The 27,748-nt window shown below is 45.1% G+C and overlaps 1 protein-coding gene and 1 long non-coding RNA gene across 7 annotated transcripts in view; one reads left to right on the forward strand and one right to left on the reverse strand.

The window, feature by feature from the left end:
- LOC119483764 (receptor tyrosine-protein kinase erbB-4-like) overlaps nt 1-27,748 on the reverse strand; it is a 296,368-nt gene that overhangs the window by 45,184 nt on the left and 223,436 nt on the right. For 5 of the 6 annotated variants that reach the window (XM_037762210.1, XM_037762209.1, XM_037762205.1 and 2 more), the window contains exons 15-20: nt 26,311-26,465; nt 21,378-21,422; nt 17,381-17,513; nt 8,247-8,369; nt 7,579-7,677; nt 2,912-3,097 (exon numbers count right to left, since the gene is read on the reverse strand). In XM_037762210.1, the coding sequence (XP_037618138.1) occupies nt 2,912-3,097; nt 7,579-7,677; nt 8,247-8,369; nt 17,381-17,513; nt 21,378-21,422; nt 26,311-26,465 (741 nt within the window). The remainder of the gene's footprint in view (nt 1-2,911; nt 3,098-7,578; nt 7,678-8,246; nt 8,370-17,380; nt 17,514-21,377; nt 21,423-26,310; nt 26,466-27,748) is intronic. The other variant, XM_037762206.1, reaches the window with a different exon arrangement.
- LOC119483881 lies at nt 2,322-20,143 on the forward strand. Its single transcript, XR_005205839.1, has 3 exons — nt 2,322-2,557; nt 3,224-3,230; nt 20,134-20,143. It is a non-coding gene; the product is annotated as an uncharacterized LOC119483881 (long non-coding RNA).

Consider the following 27,748-nt stretch of genomic DNA (forward strand, 5'->3'; position numbering starts at 1 on the left):
TGGTTGTCTCGTGCTATTGAGCGTTCTTTTAAATTGTCTTGCATTATCAAGATATATGCCTAAAAAAACCCACGAATGAATATCATAGCTTTAAAGTTAATTTTGTGTGGATTTTGGCGGTCCCTGTGGACAAAAGCGGTAGTGTTTCCGAGCACCAGAGTCCCTTTAGAAAACCTCTCATTTTTCTGCAGCAGGGTCTGACAGTCTGCCCCGCTCAGTCCTGGTTCTGGTTCTCCTGTGCCTCCCTTCCCTGCCGCGGGCCCAGCAATACGGCTTAAAGTTACTATGAAGAACTTTAAGAAAAAACATGTTTCCTTACAATTAGAAACATTTAAAACGTGTTTGTTGTGATGCAATTTATATGTTAGAAGTGTCCATATCAGGATAAAATCCAGATCCAACGCACTACACTTTACAATTAGCCATTTCTATGCATCTCTGTTAGTCAGATCACAAAGCTGATCCCATCTGTCTTGGTTTTCCTGGGCTAGATGCAAATCTGCTGCTCCCTCAACCCACACAGATCATTTCATCAGATGAACGCTACAACTGTACGACCACATGGTTTTGAAATCCCCGGAGCTGCTTTGTTTTCTCCAGCTCTTTATACGAGACGGGGAGAACTACGGCTAATTTCTGTGTAATTTCGGCATCTCTTCAGCAGCCATGATCACAGGGGACAGTCTTGGTTGCATTTAGACTTCGCAATCTGTGATATTGGGTAGCTGTCCAATCTGCTCAAGAAACACAAAGTAGTTATGTATAAATTCCATAAGTGTAAGTCCTACATAAGTCTCTACCTCCCGTTACTGCAACATGGCAATGCTATAACTGGTTAATATAATGACATTGTGATAAATGGATGAATGGTCTGCAGTAGAGCATATACAAAGAGTATTTAGCTTGACCAGTGAAACAACTGACTGCAATTTTAATTATACAACAATGTGCAACTCTGGGGTCTGGAAAGTGAAGCCAATGCCATAAACTTGCATTTCACTTCTGGTTGCAAAAAAACAAAATGGCGATGGCCAAAAAACAAGATGGCGACGGCCAAAAGCGAAGATGGCGACAGCCAGAAACCAAGATGGTGACTGTCAAAAACCAAGATGGCAATGACAAAAAAACCAAGATGGCGACGGCCAAAAGCGAAGATGGCGATAGCCAGAAACCAAGATGGTGACTGTCAAAAACCAAGATGGCGACAGCCAAAAGCGAAGATGGCGATAGCCAGAAACCAAGATGGTGACTGTCAAAAACCAAGATGGCGACGGCCAAAAGCGAAGATGGCGATAGCCAGAAACCAAGATGGTGACTGTCAAAAACCAAGATGGCGACGGCCAAAAGCGAAGATGGCGATAGCCAGAAACCAAGATGGTGACTGTCAAAAACCAAGATGGCAATGGCAAAAAAACCAAGATGGCGACGGCCAAAATATAAGAAGGCAAGGGCCAAAAAAACACGATGGCGATGGCCAAAAGCTAAGATGGCGATAGCCAGAAACCAAGATGGTGACTGTCAAAAACCAAGATGGCGACGGCCAAAAGCGAAGATGGCGATAGCCAGAAACCAAGATGGTGACTGTCAAAAACCAAGATGGCAATGGCAAAAAAACCAAGATGGCGACGGCCAAAATATAAGAAGGCAAGGGCCAAAAAAACACGATGGCGATGGCCAAAAGCTAAGATGGCGACTGCCAGAAACCAAGATGGTGACAGTCAAAAACCAAGATGGTGACGGCCGAAAAACCAACATGGTGACGGCCAGAAACTTAGATGGCGCCGGTCAAAAACCTGAGATGGCGACGGTCAAAAAGCGAGATAGCGACGGCCAAAATGACGAACTTGAGGCTTCAAAACAGCAGTCCACAAACCAATGGGTGTCACAGTAACTACGTCCACTTCTTATACAGTATATAGTCTATGTTATACAAGCACTTCTTGGAGGCATAGCTGCACTGGAAGCAGGAAACCTCAGTGGGTAGAACCACACATCGATTAGCAAACTGGCAACCTTTGAGAGCACAAAATCATCTCTTGTAGAATATTAACAGTTGTTGTCTTGTCTAGAAAAATCAGTGCCAGTGGTAACTCAGCCCTATCACAGCAGATGTCTGCCTGCGCATCATGTAATAGCACCCTACTGCCATCCCGGAGTTATAACTCAGAGAAGTTAAATCTCCCCCAGCAGTTACACTATCAAGCAGTCTGGCTGCGTCGACTTCATTTGCAGAGAAAACACAAATGTTCTTTGGGTAAGCAAAAGTACACACCATATCTCAAGCCTTACTGCTGTTTCCACGATTTCCGAGTGCAGATTGTGTTTGTGTAGCGGAGGAACGGGTGTTTAATTCCTTAATTTCTTGCGCCGTCACTTATCCCCCCTGAAAGAATAAAGCGTGTTGGTGATGTGCTTCTGAGACGGAGTTCAAGGCAGACTAGTCAGTGGCCTATCATGTCATTGTGACGGGTTGTGGAAATGATCAGTGTGTCAAGCAGTGAGGATAATTAGGATCAACGGGGGCGAGCTGGAAGACAACAATAGACCCAAACACTTGGTATTTGTTCGCAAAATGACACTGCTCTCTGATGTTTTTTGCAGCACACATTATGCGTAGATCTTACAGGAAAAAACCTGAGTTAGTAACCGAAAGGTCATACAGATCAGGGACATTGTGAAAGCAGTTTGAAACTGTTTTGAAAGCTGTTTAAATAAAAATGTGCAATAATAACATGTTTTTGCCAATATCGGAGCTTGTGTGTGGCGACACTGGACTTGGAAAGCCTCTACGTGTCACCATCCGTCGCATTCTGGCTCATGCGACATCAAAACAAACCCATGATGTCTATTACAACCCCGCTACGGCGCCACCAGATGCCGCCCCTCTCCTAACCCGATTGTTGTCTCTTACCTTGGCGATCTGGACACACCAGTTGAGCAGCAGCTGCGACCCGATGTTGTCCTTGTGCTCGTGCACGTAGTCGAGGAGGCAGCCGTGGGGCATGAGCTGGGTGACCAGCTGGATGGTGGGGCTCAGGCAGACGCCCAGCAGACGCACCAGGTGGGGGTGCTCCATGCTGGCCATGATCAGGGCCTCCTGGGTGAGAGGGGGGGAGGAGGGGGACAAAGAGGGACTAAGAAGACTGCTGCATTTCATGGCTCAGTAAGGTTGTGAAAATGTTCTTGCCAAAATGCACCTTGGGAGTTGTAGTTAAAGGGATAGTTTGGGTGTACCAGCATGGAAGCAAAGCAATGTCCTTCTGTGGACGGGGCCGGCAGCAAAACATATTTTACCCACCTAAAAAAATCAATATTAGCTTAAGTGTACGCTGTATTTAGAATATTTTCGGCGCTTTACCTTGCCGTCAGACATCTCTTTCCGACCGCAAACTGAAGCCATTGTATTCATCTATGCTCTCGCCAAAGCCACCAGACTCCATTCACAAAATCAGTTATTTTACCTCACAGAACACAGAGGTTTGCTGGTCTACCGCTGCCTCGATCTGTCAGTGTATTTGTGTTATTGTGTGACTTTGGTGAATCCGAACTAACCAAAGTCACACAATAACACAAACAAACTAACTGATCGATGCAAGCGGTAGACCAGCAACTCCCGTGTTCTGTAAAGTAAAATTACTGTTTTTTTCAATAGAGTCTGGTTGCTTTGGCGAGAGCATAGATAACAGCTTCAGTTCCCCGTTGGAAACATAGACTGTAGAGCTGTCTCACGGCAAGGTAAACTGGCAAAGATATTTGAAATATAGCGTACACTTAAACTGATATTGATTCTTTTAGGTGACTGTTTTGCCGCTGCCCCGTCCACAGCAGTACATTGCTTTGGTTTCCGTGCGATAACTCCTGTCTGCTTCTCCAAACTGGGGGCGTGTTGACCGCCATCTATCCGCCTGCTATAGATATTCTACTCATCAAGTAGTATTAGTTACTATCTTTTAAGTAGAATTGTGTCTGTCCATGCATCTGTTCCCCATGGATAATACCGCGCTGTATTCCAAAGACTTCCTCCAGGAGGTGGAGTTGGATGCATAAATTAAGACCTTGCTAGATGATGACTATATCTGCATGCAAAGCATCTGTCCACAGAGTATTCCCACTGTGCGAGAAAATCCTGCAGAAATCCTCTTCAAAGCTGCACAAACGCAGCCTTTTTCATCTATATTTTAACATGCATACAACACAGAGGTTCTCAAAATGTTGCACCGACGACACGCTGAAACGCCGCAATGCGAGCGAAAGCGGTGCATATTCAGCAAGTCTAATACGGGTGTCTGCCGCGTGTTTGATTTCTCCCTCTCCGGTTTTTGATACGGCGTGTAAAATGCATTTTCTGTCTCATCTCTTTCTCCGCAGCAGATGGCCGAAGAGGTTTGAACAGTTGGGACTCAACGTTGGGTAATTGTTATTGCGGAGCTGCGAGCAGAAGGATGTGTGGTGGTGATGAAGTGTTATGATGGCGAGGGCTCATACTCGTGGCCGGCGTGAATATGCATTACGGGGCCCGAGCAGAAGCTGCACTCGGAGTCATTGCTTAAAAACACTCACTTCAGTCGTTCCCCCTCGTCTCCTCTCTCTCGCGCGTTCGCGCACTTGGCAGCTCTCTAAAACACTCCACGCGCACACACTCAAGGACACACTCCTCTCTCTCGCTGTCTGTGCATGCAGCAAATGGTCGAGGAGGAGGAGGGTGGAGGGTGGAGGAGGGGAAGGGGGTATATCCAGGCTTGGCCCCAGGGGCGGCTGATAGATAGATGAGGTGCCTTTTTAAATTTAGGTGCTAAAGAATGAGCTTAGAGGGAGAGGGGTGGCGGTGTGAGTAGATTAATTCTAAACAGGAGGAAGGGGTGCAATAGGCCATAGAAAGGCTTTTGGCACCATCAGTGCCCTGATTTAAACAGAGCCTCCCGGCCCAAGGTAGTGCCACTACATCTCCACTTCATAAAACCACCTGCTCCCCCCCCCCCCAAACCACCACGACATTATACAACTCTACGCCGGGCACACCTCACGCCTCGGGATCAAGACAGGGAAGAAAACGTGGAGTGTGTGGCGGCAGAAAAAGAGCGCTTTTTACTCTCCCCAAAAGACCCACGACTCGTAAACTACGTCCGGCTAAACTCCTCGCAAACGTTACGAGGACTTGTGTGTGTGTGCGCGAGTGTGTTTTCTCTCTCATCTCCCTGAGCGCTGACCTCCATTACTGCCGGCTGACCCTCCCTTCCCATCTAGCACACACACACACACTGTGTGACGGACTGGCAGAGCCCTGCAAAAACCGGTGTGTGAAAGCATATGCATGTGAACACACTGAATTAGCACACTATTAAGCCTTTTTTTTTGTTGCATTTAAATAATCAACCCCGCTCACTCAAATTCACATATTTTGCCAACACAAGCAAATCAGCCTGCAGCCTCTCAGGCCGCCGCCGCCGCCGCCGCCGCCACCACCACCACCTGGGGGGCCTTTTTGTTGTAAAGCGTGCGCTGTTTGGTTGTGTGTGTGTGTGTGTGTGTGAGCGGCTTTTCCGAGTGTGTTTGGAGCTGGCACTCCAGTGGCTAGTTTCCCAGTGGCGAGGCGTGAGCCTGCCTTTAGATTGCTGTTTAACAAGCCGGCAGACAGAGCATATTGGCTCTGGATGGACAGAGACTCCCGCTGGGAGAAACAGGGGGAAGAGGAGGGAAGAGACGGGAGAGGAGGAGGAGGAGGAGAGGAGGAAGATGCAGGGACAGAAGAGGAGAGGAGAAAATTGGGCAGAAAAGGGAAATGGAAGATGGAGGCAATAGCCACGTTGCGTCAGTAATAAGACAAATCAGTCGATTTATCATCTAGATAAAGTCAGAGTTGCGGTTTTTAAGGTTGTAGCGGGAGCAGAGAGAAGATACTGGTATCATGTGAAACTAGAAAAATCGCATGAATCCATTGGTGCCAATCATGTCATACTAGCTTGTCTTGAAGAAGGTTAAATAACGCTCCAAACGTATGCTAAATTTTGACGAGGAAAAACTGTCATGGCCATTTTCAAAGGAGTCCCTTGACCTCTGACCTCAAGATATGTGAATGAAAATGGGTTCTATGGGTACCCACGAGTGTCCCCTTTACAGACATGCCCAAGTTATGATAATCACATACAGTTTGGGGGCAAGTCATAGACAGCTGTTGTTGCCTGTTGGGCTGCAGTTTGTCATGTTATGATTTGAGCATCTTTTTTGGTACAATTTGATTTTGCTTCTAGGACATTCACTGTGAATAAGTGACCAGTCTTATTTTTGTGCAAAGATTCATACACTAGTAGGAATGAAGCACAAAATGGAAAATTAAAACAGTGCTCTGTTTCTTAAATGTGAGAGTGTGATAACAATATTTTGTCCCTAAGATCAATTAATAATCGTGATCTCAATATTGATCAAAGTAATCGCGCTATTTATACATACATTTGCATAAAGCAGCATATTTGCCCACTCTCATGCTGAGAAGAGAATTAAATTCTTGACAAATCTCCCTTTAAGGTACATTTTGAACAGATAAAAAATGTGCGATTAATCGCAATTAAATATTTTATTCGACTGACAGCTCTACTATTTTTTATCTCGGAGCGTAGCCTGAAAAATAGGTGCTTGGGAACGCTTGCGCGCGGCGTCACTCTCACGTTTGAGTGCGCCTTTAAGTTACATTTTGAACAGAAAAAAATGAAATGTGCGATTAATTTGCAATTAATCCCATTTAACTACGGACAATCATGTGATTAATCGCGATTAAATATTTTAATCCATTGACAGCCCCTAAAAAATACCCATCAGGGACTCCTAAAGCCCAAAGTGACATTTTAAATGTGCTTGTTTTATCTGACCAAAGCTCTATATGTTGTTTCTGAGGAGGTGGACCAGGAGAATTCTGGGCATTTTTGATTGAAAAAAATAACCTAAACGATTAATCGATCGCAAAATAGTTGATAAATTTGAAATTTAAGCTTTTTTCTGTCAAATACGAAGAAAAATAAAACGTGAATTGATAATCTTAAGAACATCAATGAAGTTTTTTTACTAGAATAAAAATCAGCAGGAGTTGTTTTACTCTGTTTGGTTTGTGTGTGCGAGAGAGTCGGATGAAAGAGGTTAGTTAAGATGAAGAGGTGCAGGAGATTTAAACAGCTGGGCAAACATCCAAAACAACATTGAAGATGAACTGCTATGCCTTTTTTGGCGATAAGTAAATTGCGGTGTGAGAAAAAGAACGATGGGTAAAAGAGGTGGAGGGGAAGAAAAAGGAGGAGAGAGGTGACGAAGATAAGGTGGGAAGAGTCGGAAACTCCCCAGCTTGCTCCCTCTCTCCTCTTCTATCACTCCTGGACTCTCCAATAAAAGCCCTATCTCATAAACAAGTGCTGCTTTTTAATGGAGTCTCGTTCAATACGGGCCTGGCTGTATACAGCACAGTGGAGTTCACTTTATTACCGTACTCTCGTATAAGGATTTACCGCCGGACGCACAATCCCCACAAAATGACATCTCTTCGACAAGGCACACAAAAAGTGGACACAAATTGTCGCGGGCGTAAATACTCACGTCCATGAACTCCACGTTGGCTTTGGGTCCGGTGGTCTCGTTGAGGATTTTAATAGCGACTGGGATCTTCACCGTCTCGCCTTCCGGGACCCAGATGCCCTGAAAATGTACAAGTAATCACCATAAACACCCGCAGAGGATTTTCATGGCTACTGTCCTCAGATTAGAGCACTTCTACTCACTGTATGGGCGCCACGGCAAAAGAGCTCAACATCATAATATGGCTATAAATTGATGTATGCAGATTAATTGTAGTAAAATATGGACGATAAAAGCAAATAGGCCCATCAATACTGTAATTGAGAGGAATTTAAAGGCGCTGCTTGAAAACGCACTATTTATTCAATGAGTTTCCGGGGTGCTGTGAATAATCTTTTTGCCAAGGGCAGCGAAGTTGGCAAGCAAACAGCGGTTTCCGTTCCAGGTCCTTGAGCTGCCCTAGGCTCACGTCTGTCAGGAAACAAAGGGAAATGTTTATGCTTATTGTTTAGGTTGTCAGGCGGGGTTGTTCCGACTCGCGGCGAGGGGCACCGAAAGAAGCGTTTTGCTTGAGTGTCTTCAATGCCATCTCGCTGACTCACTGATGTGTGATTTATAATGCGGAGGAAAGGGGGATGAGGAGGGTGTGAATTATGTACCCACCGACGTGGCAATAAATACAGACTGACCTTGTAGACGGTTCCAAAAGCTCCAGATCCCAGAATCTTGACCCTCTTCAGCTCGGTTTCTTTCAGGATTCGCAGCTGGGCCTGGTTAGGGGCCGTTCCGCTCGGCGTCAGGGGCTCCACCAGCTGACAAAAGACACATGTAGACTGTTTATTAACCCTCTGGGACCCACAAGAGACCTGTCTTCTTTAGGGGGGGTACAGGGAGGTCTTTAGGGGGAGATAGCAGGTCAACAGTAGAAGTGGTGTACATCATCTGAAAGTTGAGAACCTGAAGATTAATTTGAGATGCAGTTCGGCACGCACTGTGTGTCAAGTTGTTCTAGTCATAAATCAGAAATAAACATGAATTATTTATCTAAAATAAATTGTGTATAAGGGCTTAGAACATTGATTTCCATTCCCATGCTCTGTTATGTATCATAAGTTGTTGCAGCAGTTTTGGGGTTGATACCATTTATTACACAGATTTGCTGCTAAATTTAACCCTTTTTTACCACTCGAGAATTGATAAAAATGATTAATAATCCCTCCAAAATACCACATTAAGACACCAAGACCTTGAGGAACAACGTAGAAAAAGCCATGCTGTGATTTGGGATCAAAAACCTTTGACATTTGATTAGATGGCGAGCACTTTTGTTCTGGAAACTCTACTCAGAAACCCCCTTATTATCAATCTAGCAAGGAAAGCCATCCATCCTCTGAATGCTCTCGGTCTCTAGTTTGTGGCTGTAAAGTTTCATGAGGCTGTGATTATCCTAGAGGTCACCACAGGTCATTTTATACAGTGAGGCCAAATTTAGCATGACTTGGTTGCTGTCAATGGATTCATTATGGTTGTCTAGCTTCATATGATATGTAGCTTCACTTTAGCCCGAAAACTGAATTGCAAATAGTGCCAAGAAAACATAAACACACTCCTCTTTGCTTTTGTTGTGAAACCCTGAGCCAGCGTGCCTTTTCTTTTAGCTTCAAGCCAAATATTTGTAACCCCACGCTCTTGGCACTCTGAAGGCGAAAAACATTTTCTCTTAAGAGTGTGCAGCAGGGGTGAGATCGTCCCCCTTTTAAAATAATACGTCTTGGAAAATAGAAGTGCAAGGTGAACATCAAGGTTTCTGTGTTAGGATGAAAAAAACAAAAACAGCCCAAAAAAACAGCGACTGCCCCGTCCTGACAGTGATGATTTTGGAATACACACCACACACACGCTGCATTTATGAAACACAAATAATTCAGTTGTGTGAAACGTGAGGTGCTGTCGGATCTGGCAGTTACTGAAACGTGGACCGCGGCGCTAAACAAATCACAGTCTGGCGTCAGCTGCTATCACGGGCCGACAAAGAGTAGCGGCTCACCAGCTGTGCACATACAAAACAATTCCAATTCAAGGTTATGACAGGCCCTCCTCCGCGTTGCCTTGGCTGCCAGCAACAGCTGACACTGAGCAGCATCCCAGCAGCTGGCCGGCCACCCACCCGCCTCGCCACTAGCCGCTCCACAAAGCCTCGGCTACTAAATATAAAAGAGCAGGAGCTGGCACCTGTAACCGAGCGGTGGGAACGATCCGAGCCAGAAGGGGAAGGAGACACACACACTAACACATGCAGATACATGTACAGTAGATTCACAAATATTGACAGCACACACAGATGGAAGCGCATATCCGACCACACACACGAGAAGTCAATACCGCCGATCGATACGTGTCTTAATGAGCCTATCGGGTCCCTCATTCGCCGCCGTTTATCAGCGCCATAATCACCCAGCTCAACCACGGCCATCAAACAATATAATGAGCCCATATATCAGTCGGTCAGCCGTACGAGCACTTCCTTAATGTGATATAAAACCATCAGCACAATAGGAGCGGCGATCGCGCCCGCTGGCGGGGGCCCCGCGCGGCAGAACGGATGACATTGCCCCGCGGCTCGGCAATGACACGCCGTTTAATGGCCGTTGTTATGGCTGGGGCCCCGGAGGCGCGGCGCGAGCCTGCTGGGATGTCACCGCGGGAAGTGAGGCAGCAGACGGGGAAGTGGGAGGAGGACGAGGGATAAATGGGCGATGGGAGAAGTGAATGAGATGACAGGAGGAAGCAGCGACTCAGTCATCATGTAATGGTGAAAAACCTCCATCTGAGTCATTTAGTGCACTCACAAGCTGATTTATCGTCAGAACAAAATAGTAGGGGTGGGGGGAGAAATCGATTCTGATTGGTCAAGCACGGCGTAATCAGGGGCCTTTAAGTTGTTGGTTTTCACACTAAATGACTGACCAGCAACAGGTGGGATCAAACACATAGATTGCATATAACAAGTGGACGTGACATCACCCATTGGTTTGTGGACGGCCGTTTTGAAGCCTCGAGTTCGACATTTTGGCCGTCGCCATCTTGGTTTCTTGCAACCGAAAGCTAATACAACCAAAACGCTGAATTTTTTAGGGCGACCAAAATGTTACAATAAATTTCCATGATCTGAAAACACACTGTGAAAGGGTTAAAGTTCTAAGACGAACACACGGACAACTCCCAGACCGGACAACGTTGTGGTAGCGACCTGTCAATCACAAGATAGCCCCGCCCTAAAGCATCCCCTGCTTTATGGTCTATCTGACTCTAAATGGGACCATCATTTACTAAATGAACATCATGCTGTATTGAAGAAGACTTGAAACTAGCGATTGAGACCATAAACTCATGTTTACAATGTTTACTGAGGTAATAAATCAAGTGAGAAGTAGACTCATTTTCTCATAGACTTCTATACAATCTGACTCCTTTTTTTGCAACCAGAGGAGTCGCCACCTGCTGGCTGTTAGAAAGAATGCAAGTTTTAAGACACTTCAGCATTGGCTTCACTTCCTGATGAGTATGTCTGGCCTCCAAACTACAATTTGTCACGAAAAAACACGCAAGAGGTGACACGGTAAGTGACTTAATACCGTGCCAGTAGTCATGCATTGTTGATGTTGTCATTGGCACGCTGGTCCAGAAAATAGCCTGTTTCCATACGTCTTTACTATTTGTAGCCCACTTCATCTAGATTTAACAACAACTTTGGTCCGCCAGGTTTCGCCTCAACCCGTGTCTTGCACTCTCATTGGCTGTAGCTCCCCGACAGGTGCATATGGGATGCGCCTGCGTTGCGTCTGCGATGCTTCTGCTATGCGTCTGCGATGCGTCTGCGATGCATCGGCGAGCCTCTTGGCTCATGTGGGGAGCTCAAAAAACTGTCGGCGAGTGGAAAATCAGGGCTAAAGTGGTGTAGTGTGAACCAGGCATAAGGCAAGGTAACCCAGGGTGACCAACGTGACTTATTAAGTGACGGGGGTTGTGTTAGGCCTTCAAATGAGCCCATTACATGAAGTATTAAATTACACAGAAGCACTGGCTGTCGACTGTATTTACAACAAGGTCAAGCGTTGCTCACATCCATCATATCAGCCTGGTGTTTGGACCAAAGAGCATCATTTGCATCCGTTTGTTGGTGCATACAGTGAAAACCAGTGACGCTGTAGGTAGAGAGGACTGGAGAGATTGGGAAAGAGACGCAGGGAGGAGAATGACGGAGCAGTGGTATGAGCAGATGGTGACAGGCTGTAGCTGTTATTGTTTCATTAGGACAAAGCAGGACCGGACTGATTAGGGGAGGAGAGGAGAGGTCTATTAAATAAGATGCACACCCGTGGCCTACAAAACTCTCCTGAGCTTGTTCTCACTCGCACACTCTCGCCACGCCACTTTATTTTAGCGGCTAATAATGCACCTTGCCTTTGCCAAATGAGCCTCACCGGTGGCTCGGAGCGGAGGATTCGGATGCTTCATTGGACAAATAAGCAGTATGTTCGAGCCTCGGGCAGGAATACGTTCACAGAATTATTCTGTATTGAGTAAGTCAACAATGTCCTCAAACATAGAGCCGTACTGCGGGCCCACGGGTATACACTTTAATGTTGACATATAAAATTCGACATGTGTTAACTGCAATCAGGGGAAACAAGATTTCCATGCCACAAGCTTTTGCCTAAAGCATAATATTGTGTGGAACGAGGCTGGTATCTATGCATGTTTGTATTTCAATTAAACTTTAAAGGTTCCATATTGTAAAAAGTGAGATTGTCATGTCTTTTTTTTTATCATAAAGCAGGTTTAAGTGCTACATAAATACTGTGAAACGCTCAATTCACAGAGAAACGCGCACAGCCCGTATCAGAAACTGTGCCTCTGAAACAAGCCGTCAGGTTTTCTGTCCATTTGTGATGTCACAAATACACGATTTCACAGTTTTAAAACGTAAACATTCTAAATGTGTTCCCAGTTCATTTCCAGTTGTAGCGTTTGTGAATCAGCTGACAGGAAGTGAACATGGACTCAAACTGTTGCCCATCGACGCAATTACGTCACAGTTCCATTGAAATGCGCTAAAACGGAGCATTTCGGACAGAGGGTGAATACAGGCATATTCAGGCAGACGATATGAGGAAAATACTGTGTTTTTTTTAACATTACAGCATGTAAACATGTTCTAGTAGAAACACAAAATACAAGTGTGAACCTGAAAATGAGCACGATGTGGGACCTTTAATATTTTGACTACTGTTCCTGTTTATTCTACGAATACAGAACTTTACAAAAAAAAGGAATTGTTGAGGGAAATAATGAAGTTTCTAATCATGAGATTTGGTCTAATTTGCTCCCTCACAATTCGAGGTATCTTGATGGCCTGGTAAAATATTCTTGTGCTATACTTTGGAAACCACAATGGCGCCGAGTGAGCTCATTAAGACCATTTGTGCATGATAGCGGGAGAGCGTGCTTATCAGTATGCGAGGGTATTCATTCTCGGTATTAGCGAGCCCATCCCAGCAGCAATGAACTCACTTGTCCTCCACTATCTGCATTTAAAGAGCAGTCTTTTACTGCACTGCTTAGTTACCAAACATGGATTTCTGTGGAACTCTTCCTATGTAAGAACCTGGAATTGGCAGTAATACAAATGCCTGTAGCTGAAGCTGTTTTCCTGAAGTACAGCCATGGGGCCCATGGCTAGAAAGAGGGAGTGTTTAGACTGCTGGCACCGAGCCCGAACACTCTCTACTCTGCCTGCACCTGATTAGCTCCCGATTGGCTGGGACAGACCTGATCCAGATAATCAGGTAGAGCAGTACTGGAGCTAAGGGACCGCTGGTTTAGACAATCTGTAAACAACCGGTAATCATCCATCATTGCACGGGGAAACTGTGTCGCATGCAAAACTATAAGCAGGTCAATAAGTTGTGAACTGTGATGGATGTTTAATAGTAATAATTAAATGTTTTTCTACCAAATACATTTGAACCGGGTCTGATTGTCTCCGGTATCTTGCCCCATCCGATGTTGCTGATCATAAACAATAGAAACAATACCCAAATTTTAACATATCACCCACACTTCCAGCTGTACTATTTGCTTCCTTGTCTTGTGTGAAAGGACTGAGAGACATAATATGAAATAAAGAGGTGCCCCTAAGTTCCATAATCGCTACATATCTTTTGTATCTGCTGGAAACCTTCACACCTCTGTGATATTCAACCTGACATATGTGGCGTCTTTTGACTTAAATTGAACATGAGGTTGGGTATATCTGAACACTGCTCGGCTGCATCGCTCCATGCATTTGTAATGCCGTCCCGTGCCTGCGTTTCAGCCAGCCGGGCCCCGGAGCGAACAACGGGAGCTGTCCAGCTCCCCTGAATGCTGAAATCCTTCTTGTAAGAGAGCAGAGGAGAGCATGTAAGCAGCGTGAGAGCTGTCCGCAGCCCGTGGTGCTGAAACACTCACACGGCACACACGTCTGTACAAAGCAGCTGGAAGAGGACCTCGGGGGGGGGGGACGGGAGGGAGGGCGATTCCAAGTGCATTAGTCCTGCTTCATTGGACCGGGGTCAAAAGTCAAGGCCCGGGGTCGCGCCGCAACAGCGAGGGGACTCTGCTGTTTGTGCTGCCTCTCCCTGCGAGCAAAGCTATTTGTTTCCAAGGGGCTTCTTTAAGAGGCATTGCAGCGTGACACTCTTATTTTTTTTCACATTAGTGTATGTTTCTCTCAAGGTGAGAGAGCAGGGGAAAACAACAAAAAAACATAAAGACGGGAGTTAAAAAAAGATAGAAGAATAAAGTGTTTGTTCGCCAGGGAGACAGACGGATAAATGGAGATCAAAAATGTGGGAACACAAAAGGAAAAATGGAAGGTGAGGACGCAAAAGAAGAGAATATTAAATCAAATAGCTGTGTGTTTTTGCAAGTCAACGCGGCGCAACAGCCTTCACACATGTAAATGTCGGCTCAGATCACGTTTTGACAGCTCGCACTGGAGGCATCTTTTTCCTGTCTGACACAAGAGGTGAGTTCTCTGTTCCAAAAAAGCTACGGTAGATATGGGAGAGAGAGAGAGAGAGAGTTGAGAGGGGAGTCCCTGAGCCTCCGCTGTCCCCCAAATCCCCTCACCCAGACAAGCTTGATCTCCATTCACACACTCAGCTCTATTATTACTTTGAATAGAGAATCCACATTCGCCGGCCGTCCCAAAGCCTATCGCGCGGTTTCATCAGCCAGGAAAAGAGCCTGTGGAAAGTGCGATATATACAGGCTGCACGGAGCGCGGGTTTTTTAGTATGCGGGGAAGGTGAGAGTGGAGCGCGGCGTTCAGATGGAAAGTAAACAGGGGAGGGGAAGAGGAGTTTCTGTGTGTGTGCACAAAGTATGCATGCGGTGTGAATGCACATATTCATGCATTATAGGGAAGAATTTAAATTCCAGAGAGGTGTGAAGACGCCGACAACTTCTAAAATGAGTGCTTGCAAAAGAAAATCATGCTTAGTCGAGGCGTATGACCACTACTTACAAAGTAAGTCATACAAAATGATGATTACAGAACACATATTTACAAAATGAATTATTTTCTCTACTGAGAGGCACTATACAGGGCAGTTTTTCAGGTTTTCTCCACTGGAAAGGCACCCTAAAGGGAACTTTATCACGTTTTCTCGACCGCAAGAGCACCCTAGAGGGTAATGCGTCACGTTTTCCCCACTGGAAGGACACCCTAGAGGGAACTTTATTACGTTTTCCCCACTGGAGGGGCACCATAAAGGGAACTTTATTACGTTTTCCCCACTGGAAGAGCACCCTAGAGGGTAATGCACCACATTTTTCCCACTGGAAGGACAACCTAGAGGGCACTTTATCACATTTTCTCCACTGGAAGGACACCCTAGAGGTCACTTTAGCACATTTTCCCCACTGGAAGGACACCCTAGAGGTCACTTTATCACATTTCTCAACTGGAGGGGCGTCCTAGAGGGCACTTCATCATGTTTTCTCCACTGGCAGGGCACCCTAGAGGGCACTGCGTCACGTTTTCTACACTAGAAGGGCACCCTAGAGGGCAATTTATCATGTTTTCTCCATTGAAAAGGCACCTTAGAGGGAACTTTATCATCTATTATCTACTGGAAGGGCACCCTAGAGGGCGTTCCATCCCCTTTTCTCCACTGGAAGGGCACCCTAGAGGGGATTTTATCACATTTTCTCTCCTGGAAGGGCACCTTAGGGGGCACTTTATCTTCTTTTCTCCACTGGTAGGACACTGTAGTGGGCACTTTCATCTACCATAGGAACATCCAAGAGGGCACTTTTGCTGCGTTTCTTTCAAACATGAGGACCAAGGGGGTTCCCCCCATGAGTCCACAAGTTCCCCTGCTGGCACAAATCGTAACTGTCAGGTAATGACGCTTTCAACAGTTTATCCACAGCTTTGCTCCTCACCATTCAGCTAATGCTCTTACACAGAATGACCTACAAAGACCGGGCAGGTTCGGTGTCATGCTCGGGACACTAAAACACGGCTGAACCCATGACCTGCTCTTAATGAGCGCTCTGTCTGACCTGTGGGCCAACCTTTTATTGTGTCTAATTACTTTAACACCCTATTAGGTCCCCTTGGAGGATGGGGGAAATTGACACGGCTGGCTATATTTCACGTTTTCCTGGTGGAGTATCGAGTCGAGCTTTGAAAGGAGCAAAAATCAGTCAAGTTTATGCGGGGGAGATGCAAAAGGGGTCAAGAAGATCCCCCTCCAGCCTGATCCTCCCCCAGCGTCTCCTTCTCTGTGACAGTACATTAGCGAATCTGCTCGGACTGAAGACTTCCCTCCGAGTCGAGAGGCTGTCGGAACAGGGCCCGGCTGATTAAGATGGATGTGTGCGGCCGGGATGAGGCAGAAACTGCCCATGGCCGCCCTCCTCCAATTCCCGTCTCCTTGCCTGACAGCTGTCTATAACACTGCTGCCTCTACCTGTAAATTATACTAATGCAGACCGACAAGCAGCCTGCCTCACTCCTATAGGCAAGGCCACTCAGCGGACCTGCGGTGATGACATAACTGCCGGGCCACACACAGGAAACAGTGTCGTAGCAGCACAAAGGTGGTCAACCGGAGCACACATAAACCCTGCACTCACCTACACCTCAATCTTTGACTTTCTCCTTAGAATATAAAGTCTGTCTAATGCTTCCCAGAAATGAACCCTCTCTCCAAGGCCAGATCGATGGCCGATGGCGGTCGTGCATAACTTTAAAACCGTCCGCGCAATGCGTGGTTTGGCTAAGTACCATAGCCAAGGTTTAATGTTTCAAGGTTTGCTTATGAGTCTAGTTTGGTTGGCATCCGTCTGGAAAAGTGCACTGCAACTTTTTCAAACAAACTCAAAAGAAAGTGGGGAACGCCCCGCACCAACAAAATAATGAGATTAAGGGAAAAGTACTTATCGAGCAGAAAAACTAATTGTTTACTTTAATTAAGCAAACTCTAAATCAGAACGTTGCCTTGGTTCATTTTTTTTGTCACATTAATAGTAAAGTAGGCATCTTTGAGGAAGCGTTTCCAAATTTCCTCTCTGGGATCAATAAAATTCATTATACTGCGGTAATTTGTCCAAAGCTATTACTAACCCCGAAGCTGTCGCTAATTTATTCCACATTTCTGTATCCTCTCACAAAAATGAACTCCAAGATAACAGTGAAAGAAAAACAGCATTATCCTGTAGATTTTTAAGGAAAAACTTTTGTTGCTGTGACCTCGACCCCTCTCACCTCCGTCTCCAAGAAGCGCCGCAAGGCCCTCTTCTTCTTGATGCTTTTGCGTCGGACAGAAACGGCCACGCTGAGCGCCAGGATGACGATGATGAATAGGCCGCCGATAATGCCAGCTGCTATTAGTGGTGTCCTGTAGAGACGGGGGGGAGGGGAGAGGAAACATTAACATTGCTGAAACATTAAGAAACCAAAAGGCACTTTGAAAGAAAGTGCAAACCTCAGCTGAATGCTGACGAATTCTCCAACCTGCTGTCGTACCAGAAAAAAACATTCTTCCCACTTCAGATTTAACCCTCTAAGACGCTGGAATGTGCAGCTAAGAAATGCTGGAAATCTAGTCGACCATTCTTCCACCAACAACCATCCAAGAAGCCTTCAAATGTCTGTTGGAAGTGTGACAACGTCCCTCAACTCCTTTCTGCTCTTTTCATTTTGCTTATTTATCGTTCCTCTCTCATTTTTACAAGATGGAGAGAGATGCTTTCACAGGTCAGAAGAAAAGCCTTTGAGGGTCTTAATACTTGGGTTGGTGGAGAAACTAAAGCTTGTGCTACATTGGACTGGATTTCCTTATATTTCAGCCAGTCATCTCTAATTGGTACGTGATTGCCTCGCATCCCAGCATTGGATGCTTCATGGGCTGCCATTGGACGAACGCTTTCCCCAACTGGGCGGCTACTCCTGCTTTTAAACCAGAACCAACATTGTGGCTCATTTGGAAGCCTTTTTTCTCGTATATTATGACAACAGTTCACCGGAAAAAGTATTTCTGAAAACATTTTAGGCGAGAAATAAGCCACGCAGCTGTTGAATCTGTCTTCGTTTTAGATCGACATGGCTTTGTTTAAAAGTTTTCCGGGAGTTTCCAAAGGCACTGAGATAAAGTAGCCTAGACCTCAACTTAATGCAAATGAGTAGCGGCCAACATGACGGTCTGTGTCTTGAATCGCAACGCTACGCTACCAGAATGCATTGCACGGCTGCTTACATAGACTACGAATAGGAAGCGTGGAAAGGACAGAGGTTGTGGAGACGTACTATAACTTGGATGTAACAGCTCATGCAACTTCAAGTTTCAAAACTTGAAGTTGATTTTGGTCTGCAATGAGCAACCAGAAGGGCGCTTGGAGAGTGCAGACTGCCGACAATGCCAAGACGTGCAAAATAATGCGTGTTTCCGCCCCGTGATTTGGATCCGTTCCAAAATGTAATTGGTTCTTCTTTGGCCCATGCTACACACTTCCACCAATTTACATGAAAATCGGGTAAGTAGGTTCAACGTAATCCTGCTAACAAAAAAAACAACAAACCAAACCAAAAACACAACCCCCTCGGCGGAGGTAATAATCTCGCCTCGTAGTTGTAAACCTCCTCCAACCCGTCAAGTTGCAGTTTACATCCATGTCTGTCCAAACTTCATAATTTTTTCCTACTAGACATAGTGTGAAATTTACATAATTAGCATATGAATTCTTGAATTATGGCCAAAAAACATGTTTTATGAGGTCACAGTGACCTTTGACCACCAAATTCTACTCAGTTCATCCTTGAGTCTGAGTGGATTTTTGTGCCGAATTTGAAAAAATTCCCTTCAGGTGTTTCTGAGATAACGCGAGAATGAACGAACATACGGATGGATGGACAACCCAGAAACATAATGCCTCTGGTAAGTGAAACATAGAACTATAAGGGAGCAGTATAAGGCATACTGTATAATGAACTTCATTCAGAAAATCCTTAATTTTACACAGCATTGCAATTGACGTTGGAGTTTTCTGCTTTGATGTAATTCATACGTGCTTCCCAGCATAATTCATCCTCTACTATCACTCCAAATAAATGAGAAATTAAAAGTGCCAATCCTTCACAAATTGCTTCTGAATCTTCTGGGGAAGGGGGGGGGGGGATCTGCTTAAGTCAAGCCTAAAGGTTGGAAGTTAAAAGCTCTTTCTCTTCACTAATGATGCCACTAATGCTTTTGCCATTTACATACCTCTTGCACTTGTGTCTACTGTTACGCCACCACTCAATTCTGTCCTTCTATTACTCTCTTATCCTTTTCCAGAATCGTCACTGGAAACACAACCGCGTCGCATAAAATAGCAGCCGCTTCTACCTGAAGTCCCAAAACTCTATTAGTAGTAAAGGCCATTAGCAGCTAATGGAAGACTCATGTACCACGGAGGTATGGCGGAGCAAGGTGCCGCGGCTTTCGCCATATCGATTGTGACGAAGAAGGGGGGGAGCTTGAAATTTACAAAGAGGCTGTGGGTTTGGACGTAATGAGATATACAGCCATGTGGTGAATAGTAATGCAGCAGTTTGGAATGGATTAAATAGAGGAGAGGGGGGGGGAAGAGAGACAAGGAGAAACAACATGTAATGTAAGGGGGGATTAAAAGACATGGAGGGAAAAATAAAAAGACAGCAGGAGGTAGAGGAGACAAGGGAAAGGGCTTCTCCAATTAGGAGGAAAGGGTTTACAGCAGAACGAGCGACATGGGGGTCACCAGATGAGACGGGGGAATAATGCCACTGTAAGAGCAAAAAAGAACAACTCTGGGAATAGAGACTCAGCAGAAGCCGACCAGAGGGAACTAAAAAGGGTCTCATTTCTGTTTCCCGGGCTTAAAAGCAGCTCAAGACCTCCTTTTTATGGGCGCGCTGGTTTGGTTTCGGTTTTAATGAGTTTGTCACTCTTTTGAATTTGCTGGAAAGATCACTTGTTTTTATGGTTATTTTTAATGGAGCTGTTGTTGTTGTGTCTTCGGGCTATTTAGGCTGTGTGGCTGTTCCGATAAACACTTTTTCTTAAGTCTACTTGGCTTTTGTTGATTTTCCGCCTGTTTAAATTATCATAATAGTCGTGAACCAGAATCTATAACACATTTATGTTACCATTGTATACACTCACTTACCTTTTGGACTTGATTGAATGATTATATATTGTGTAATCATTAGGTCAAAAGTGTCACTACAAATTTCAGAACGATAAATCTAGCATTGAATTTATGGTTGACTTATTGATTATATATAGTGAATTTTACATACATAAATGTAAAGTGACACAAGTTACCCCCAATTTCGGTGGATTTTTATGTGAGTTTTTAAAGAATATATCGCTAAAAAGATTTTTTCAAATCTTAACAGATGTTTAAAATGGCACTGTTATCATATTCTGTCTCTTCAGCCCAGATGTCAAGCAAACATCAGACTTCTGCAGAAGTCCAGGTCAGTCCTCTCCCACTCATGTTAACCTGTTGTTAACCTGTGTCCATCTCAACAAATGCCCACACAGGCAACCCCATAATCCTTTGCGTTTTGGTCCACTTCCTGCAATTGGGTCGGATTATGTTCTTACTGCAATCGAACCGCACTGGGGGTTCGCTTGGACCACCTCTCGTTAGCGGTCTCGGACAGGTTGTTTTGGTCCGCACCAGAGTTCTATTACTGCGTTCTGCAGCGCTCAAACAAACCGCACAAGAGTTGGATTATAACAGATTAAATGTTGGCTTGTGAAACGCCCTAACAAAAGTGATAAATCTGTCAAAATGTATGGTGAAAAAGAAGAATAATGTGCTTTTTTAAATTATTTTATCCCTAAATTCTATTTTTTAAATTATCATTATTATTTGTATTTCTTTCTTTAAATTCATATCCTTGTTTTTCTGTACCATTATGTTGAGTACATGTCTGCAATATTTGATTTTTTTCAATTCAAATAAAAGTAGCACTCTAAATGCTGAACATTAAAATCAAATAAAAGCTGAATTATTTCCCTCTCATTCATAATTAGAATGACACTCCATTGACACATATTGAATGCTAACAGTGGCACAAATTAGCCCACAAGATTCAGACCAGAACAAAACATCCATCAATTATAAAACACAAAAGTGACTAATGAGTATCATGAGGAACTTTAATGAGTAGTGGCAGGATCTGATGGTGGTCTCCCAGCCCCACATTACGAATGTACCCTGAGATCTCTTACCTGTCCATCATCCCGACACAATCTTGGAGTCTCGGCCCGACGCACCTGCAGGGAAGACAAAACCAAGAGAGATCATCCATTAAATCAGGGACAGGTTATGAGTAAACCTCGCGTTGTCTTTCTTCCACGTCAATCAGCTGTCACTGGACGGGGACCGGTGGAAAATTGAATCCACGAGCACGGCTGACCGCTCGTCAACATGACGGGGAGGAGAAGCGATTGGGTGGGAACGTGTTGTTCTGGAGTTTTTTTTAGGACTGGGAAAAACATTTCTGCAGCATCTGGGAGCATTTTCCAAACAAAATGCTGTGATAAACCTTTGGGGAAATTAACATTACACAGTCACATCTCCCTTTCACTATCCACGTGGAGCATCACAGTGACTTTCAGCTATTTTTTTCCTGAAAGAAGACGTTATATTAGGTTGTAAACTTTGTTATTTTAAGGGTCTCGGGTGTTGCAAAATGGCTCGCTAGCGCCCACTAAAATGTTGGAAAAATTGAGCCCCTCGTTCAGGTTTCAACTACGTGTATGAAACTTGGTAGGCAGATGAAACATGTGGAGACGCACAAAAAAGCCCCTTGGAGGTATGCCCCAAACCCAACAGGAAGTCAGCCATTTAGAACTCAATGTGCCATTTTTCGCCCATTTTTCGCGTTTTACAGACTTTAACAAACTCGTCCTACAGATTTAATCAGATCGACTTGAAATTTGGTCAGGACCATCTAAAGACGTTAACAATGAAAAGCTATTAAAATCCTCAGTTTTCATTGAACGACCTTGCCGCGGCGTGGCGTGGCGTGGCGTCCATTTTGTGCCATTCGCCATGAAACAGGAAGTTGTTGTAACTCCAGCATCATTTGTCAAATCTGCTGTTGTGGTAGGTGTCATTGTACCCAGCAGAGTTCCAGTTTCACTGTGCCTGGCCGCGTCCATCGGCGTTTTGCCAGTACCGGGGAGATGCGATGGCCCGTTCATTTCTGCTTGCAGCTTTAATGTCAATTTGGCTCTGATTTCAGGGTCTTTAATATCTTTACCTCCTTTCCAAACACTTCTTTTTCTTTCACTATCTCGACAATCAAAGCCGCTGGAACGCAGTGCTGATAACACGCCGATCAGTGACAAGTGGTGTTTTTTGCAATAGGTAAGCAGGAAGTGATTAGAGCTGGCTGCTCATTAATTCTAGCTCCTTGAGTGGAGGACTTTGAACAGCAGGATAGACACAGGAGAACGGGTTTTGAATGCTCCTCTCTGTGTGTGCGCGTGTGTGTGTGTGTGTGTGTGTGTGTGTGTGTGTGTGTGTGAGCTGCACGAGCACACAAGACACTACAAATTACACAGCAAATTAGGAGAGCAGGCCAACTTTGGAATTAAATTGGTGACAACTGTGGCTCCTCCAAAGTCGCTTCGTTGTCAATTAAATGGCGCACCAAATAGCTAATTAGCGATTAATCAGTGTCTGTATGCAACGTTGTGTGTGTGCGTGGATGCGTGTTTGAGTGTGTGTGCATGAGCCACATAGTTTCCCTCCTGGAGAACAAAGGAGTTGTGACAATAACCATCATGGGGCAGGTATAGTGCATATTCTTCTCTTATGCTTTTTGATAATAGTCGCAAAGGAGACGGTGCACTGAAATCTAGTTTCCTGTATCTGTGTCACGTGGGTTTCGCCACTGCCCCGCCCATTTAGGAGACTAACGGCAGGTCTAATTAATAACTCCAATAGGAGAAGTGAACGTGAACACAGATTATAACCGATTCTTTCGCCCCAAAGTAAACATTGGACCCATTTTGGACCCACAAGCCACATATCTTCCTAACATTCTGACACTAAAATGAAAATATCAGACAAATCAGGAGGAAATTAACTTTGTTCGAGACGACACACTAACGTTTTCTAACGCCCTAGCTATCTAATTTTGGTAATGCTAAATATGGCTGTGAGCTGCGTAATTATGTAATGTTAGTAAAAGAAAATATTAATTAGGGCTGTCAAAGTTGACGTGACAATAATGCATTATCGCAAATTTATTTTTAACGCCATTCATTTCTTTAACCTATTAACGCAACTTGCGAAACTACAAAACCTAAGGAATCCATTGGTACCAACCGTGTCGTACTAGCTTGTCGCGAAGGAGGTTAAATAACGCTCCAAACTTGCGTTATATTTTTGCGAGAAAAAATCTGTCATAGCCATTCTCAAAAGGTTCCTTTGACCTCTGACTGAAATTAGTGGCAATCGTGGCACGATTTTGCATTACCGCGTTATTATCGCGTCAACTTCGACAGCCATATTATTTATATATATGTAATTTACGGTGCTGTTAGATTGCTGTTAGACTACCCTTAATAAAATGTGGGTGCGGGAGAGAAAACTGTTTTGACCGCAGTGAAAATGTTATTTTAAAAGGCTAAACACCAACAAATATAGACTTAAGCAGAATATTTCATTAGATAAATACGTTTTAGTTTATATGATACCAGTATCTTCACTCTAGCTGTAAGACTGAGCCCGCTACTCGATGTCTGTGTATCGATACAATATTGCCATGCAAAATATGCTGTATCGATTTTTCCCCCTAATCCCTAATTAAAAGTATGCCGAATTAGCTATTAGCAGCTCCTGTCGGCAATGTACCCATGCATGTACAAGCAACTAACACTGGATTACTTTGATACTGAAGAAAACTTGATGATTCTAAGGCAAGTTCTGGAGTAGCTCCTTTTTTCTGATTTCTAAGCGGATTTACGGACGTTTATTTGTGATGGAATCAGAGATGGAAAGTGCAAATCACACTGAATCTAAAGATGTTGATGTTTCACGTCTGTGTATTCAGATTTGAATGAGTCACTCAAAGTCTTAGTGCGACGCAAATTGCAGCATTCAGGTTTAATGGCCTCCCCGCCACTGCTGCAGCTCCGACTGCTGACTGTGTCAGCTGGCCAAACTACAATAACCAACTTCCTGTCGTTTTTTTGTGCACCAGTCCCGTTTACCTCATGCGGCATCTCATCCTCACATCTCTCCCCTTCAACTCCCCCTTCCTCTCTGGGGTTTGAAAACCTTTGAGGCGGCGTAATGAGGCTTCTGGTCTAATCGTTTGCATCGAAGTGTCTTTTAGCAAGATGCTAACTCTTCAAGGGTGTTGCTCTGTTCCCTGACGCTGACCTTTGACCTCTGTAATGTCTCACTTCGCCTCAAATACCCTTTCTTGGTGTGAATCCGGAGCACTGGAGGGCAGAGTAAGATGACAAAGCATGATGGAGGTGTTGTCATGCCAACGACAGATTAGTGTTCACAGTGTCATGAACGAGCGGTGTGTGAGCGAAAGCTGTCATGGGAAGACTTATGAATTCTCTCCTCTCCTCTGCTTTCTACCCTCTTTTCACACCCATTGTCTTTCCCTCTTCTTCACAGAGCGTCTTCACTCTGCGCTGACATTATCAACACTTAGAGGCGAGCTGCAGTAAAATAAAATGACCCCCCGCTGCGCCGCAGACAGTACGATAAGTCCCCTCTCCACCTCGGATCATATCTCCGGCCCTGTTGCTAGGTTTCGGCGCTCTAACTTAGTTTGCGTCCGTCCGCCCTGCTGTTTCCTTGATGCTCTGCTCCTCCAGGTTTTAGTGAGAAAGTAAAAGTCCAAAAGCTCCGGTTCAAAGTTGCTGCCACGCTGACTTTAAAAGAAACAGGCTGGAGAGGATGAAGACATGAACCAAGCCTCGTCGGCGCATACATCCACAGCGTACGAACAGCCGGCCTGACTCTGTGCAATACGGATGTAACGGAAATTTAGTAGTCGATACCAATACCGCTGAAATTCCACGGTACTGTAACAACTGTTCCTGTTGGTGTAAAGTTCCAAACAAGGTATAAAACCTCACTGTTTTCTGACAGCGAGTACAGCAACCTTTCTTTTTTTATTGCTGGGATGTAAGCAGAATAAGTCAATTTCTTTATTTTGTTTGCCGCGCCACACAGAGAGAACTCCTGTCCTGTAGCTACAATAACACTCTATAATGAGGTACATGTGGACCTTCTGGATCTCCAGTGCATATACGGGGTGTTATGCTGCAGAATTTGTCTTACCACTAATTTTACGGAGTGAACTTTTTCCTCCAGCAGATGTTTTAGTTTGTGTCGGGGATGCTCTTTTGTTGCAGCCGGCATAACACCTATAGAACCTCGGGCGCCTCATCCACCTGCTGTACTCCTTCACTTTTGTGTCTTCCTTATCTTACATTTCCACGCTGTACCAGCCCCCCCCCCCATGGTTTCGTTTCTCCCCTCAAGCTACTGTCTCTCTGCACACATCCCTTCATTTATAGTTCATATACACAATACGCCACATGGCCTTACAAGGTCAATGCATTCTGCCCCTGAACGTAGCGCCACCAGAAGCCAGCTACAGGTCGAGATTAAGTCATCTTCTCTCTCTTCTTCCTCTCTCTCTCCTTGGGAGGGAGGCGGCCGACGTCCAAAGCAGTGTGTCGTCACGACGCTTTTAACACCCCGAGACCGCCCGCGATCAGTTTTAGGGCTAGAGTGAAGCCACAGGTGTCATATGAAACTAAAAAAACCTAAGGAATCTATTGGTACCATGTCATACTGTCATGTCGGGAAAGAAGCTCATGAAACTTTACAATAACAAACTAGAGACCTAGGGCCTTGACGCAACAGTGCTGAGCAGCATCTCAAATTAATCTTCAGGTTCCCAGCTTTCACATGATGTACACCGCTTCTACGTGACATCTACCGTTGACCTGCTATCTCCCCCTAAAGACCACCTGTACCCCCCTAAAAAAGACTATTGTGGGTCCCAGAGGGTTAACAGCATAAAAGCACCCGAGCCAAAGAGAGACGCTCAGGAAAAGTCCGAGCAAACGATTGAAATCTTTACACGCATCTTTACGCATCCTCTCCCTCACTTACCCCTGGGTGCAGTTGGCATGGCAGGGATGACACTCGTTGTTGGCCTTGGCGTACTTGAAGATGAAACTGTTGGCCCCCTGCAACCCGTCGGGGCATTTCTCCACACAGTTGGGTCCATCTTTGAAGTGGAGGCATTTTACACATTGGTCCGGGCCCTGAGAGGAGGAGGGAGGAGGAGGGAGGGAGGTGATGGACAAGGGAGGAATAAAGAAAAAGAGTAAAGGGATTAGTGAGATGGAAAGAAATCAACAGAGAGAGAGAAATGTAGGACAAAATAATGGGCAAAGAGGTGAAGTAATACAGTTAGGGGGGGATGGAATGGGATAAAGCAAGAAAAATGTATGAGAGGAGAGAATAGAATCAAATTCAAACCTGGCGAATCACGTCAATTTGCTCACTTCCTGCAACCGAGCCGGGCCGGGACCCGCGTGAATCCCATTCAGCGATTTATAATGTGTCGGGCGAAAATTGCCGAGAGTGTATTCCGCGGCGCCCCCCCCTGCTCAAATTGGCAAAACGCATAAGGAATCAGGTCATGTCAAAGCGCGGCACATCCGATGTGATGGAGATGACAAGTGGTGACTGAGCACGGGCTCAGCTGCGCCGGGGATCATGAATAAGTAAGATGGGTAGCGCTCTCCGTGTGTGTGTGTGTGTGTGTGTGTGTGTGTGCGACCGTGTGTTTATGTTGTGAACTTACAATTGTGCAAAAAAATGTTGTATTCTGGGAGTTTTGGCGCCGCGCTCCGTTGCTAATGACGACCGCGGCGACCTGATGGACAGCCTCTCACAGTTTGACACATTGAGACACACGCCATCAATAAACATTATTCTCACTTTGCATGTCCGCGTGTGTGTGTGTGTGTGCATGCTTGCGTGCGCTATGTGTGTTTGTGTGCGCGGTGGCGCCCGCGGATGATTGACTCCGGTGTTATTTACTACTCAGCTGTGACCAGCATCTCAAAGTCAAGCCGCCTCTCTGTGCATCCTTGAGGAGTCTCCCTCCCTCTTCATCTCTTATTCTCTCTCTCCCTCCTCGTCTCTCTCCACGGGACAGTCATAAAAGGTTACTCACACACTAAACTACTAAATTCCGCAGAATAAGTCATGCGGCGCGTTTTTCAATACAACTTTCTGTAATGTTGTGTTAAATTATGTATGGCGGTGGAGCAGACGCTTCAAAACCTTTTTTGGCTCACGACCCCTAAAGGATAAAGGGTAAGATGTGCTCGTTCGCCGGTCTGTGGTATTCAATTGAAGACATACATTTGTAAAAAAAAAAAAGGTAGGGCTGGGACGATTCACCTTTGTCCTGATTCAATACTATCACGATACTTGGGTGCCCGATTCGATATGTATTGCGACTTTTGTTAACTTTTTTAACACTAGATCATGGGAAAAAGTTGAATCATACACTTCTAGGGACTTTTACTCTGGA

The sequence above is a fragment of the Sebastes umbrosus genome, chromosome 24 (assembly GCF_015220745.1).
Source record: "Sebastes umbrosus isolate fSebUmb1 chromosome 24, fSebUmb1.pri, whole genome shotgun sequence".
NCBI classification, from domain to species: Eukaryota; Metazoa; Chordata; class Actinopteri; order Perciformes; family Sebastidae; genus Sebastes; species Sebastes umbrosus.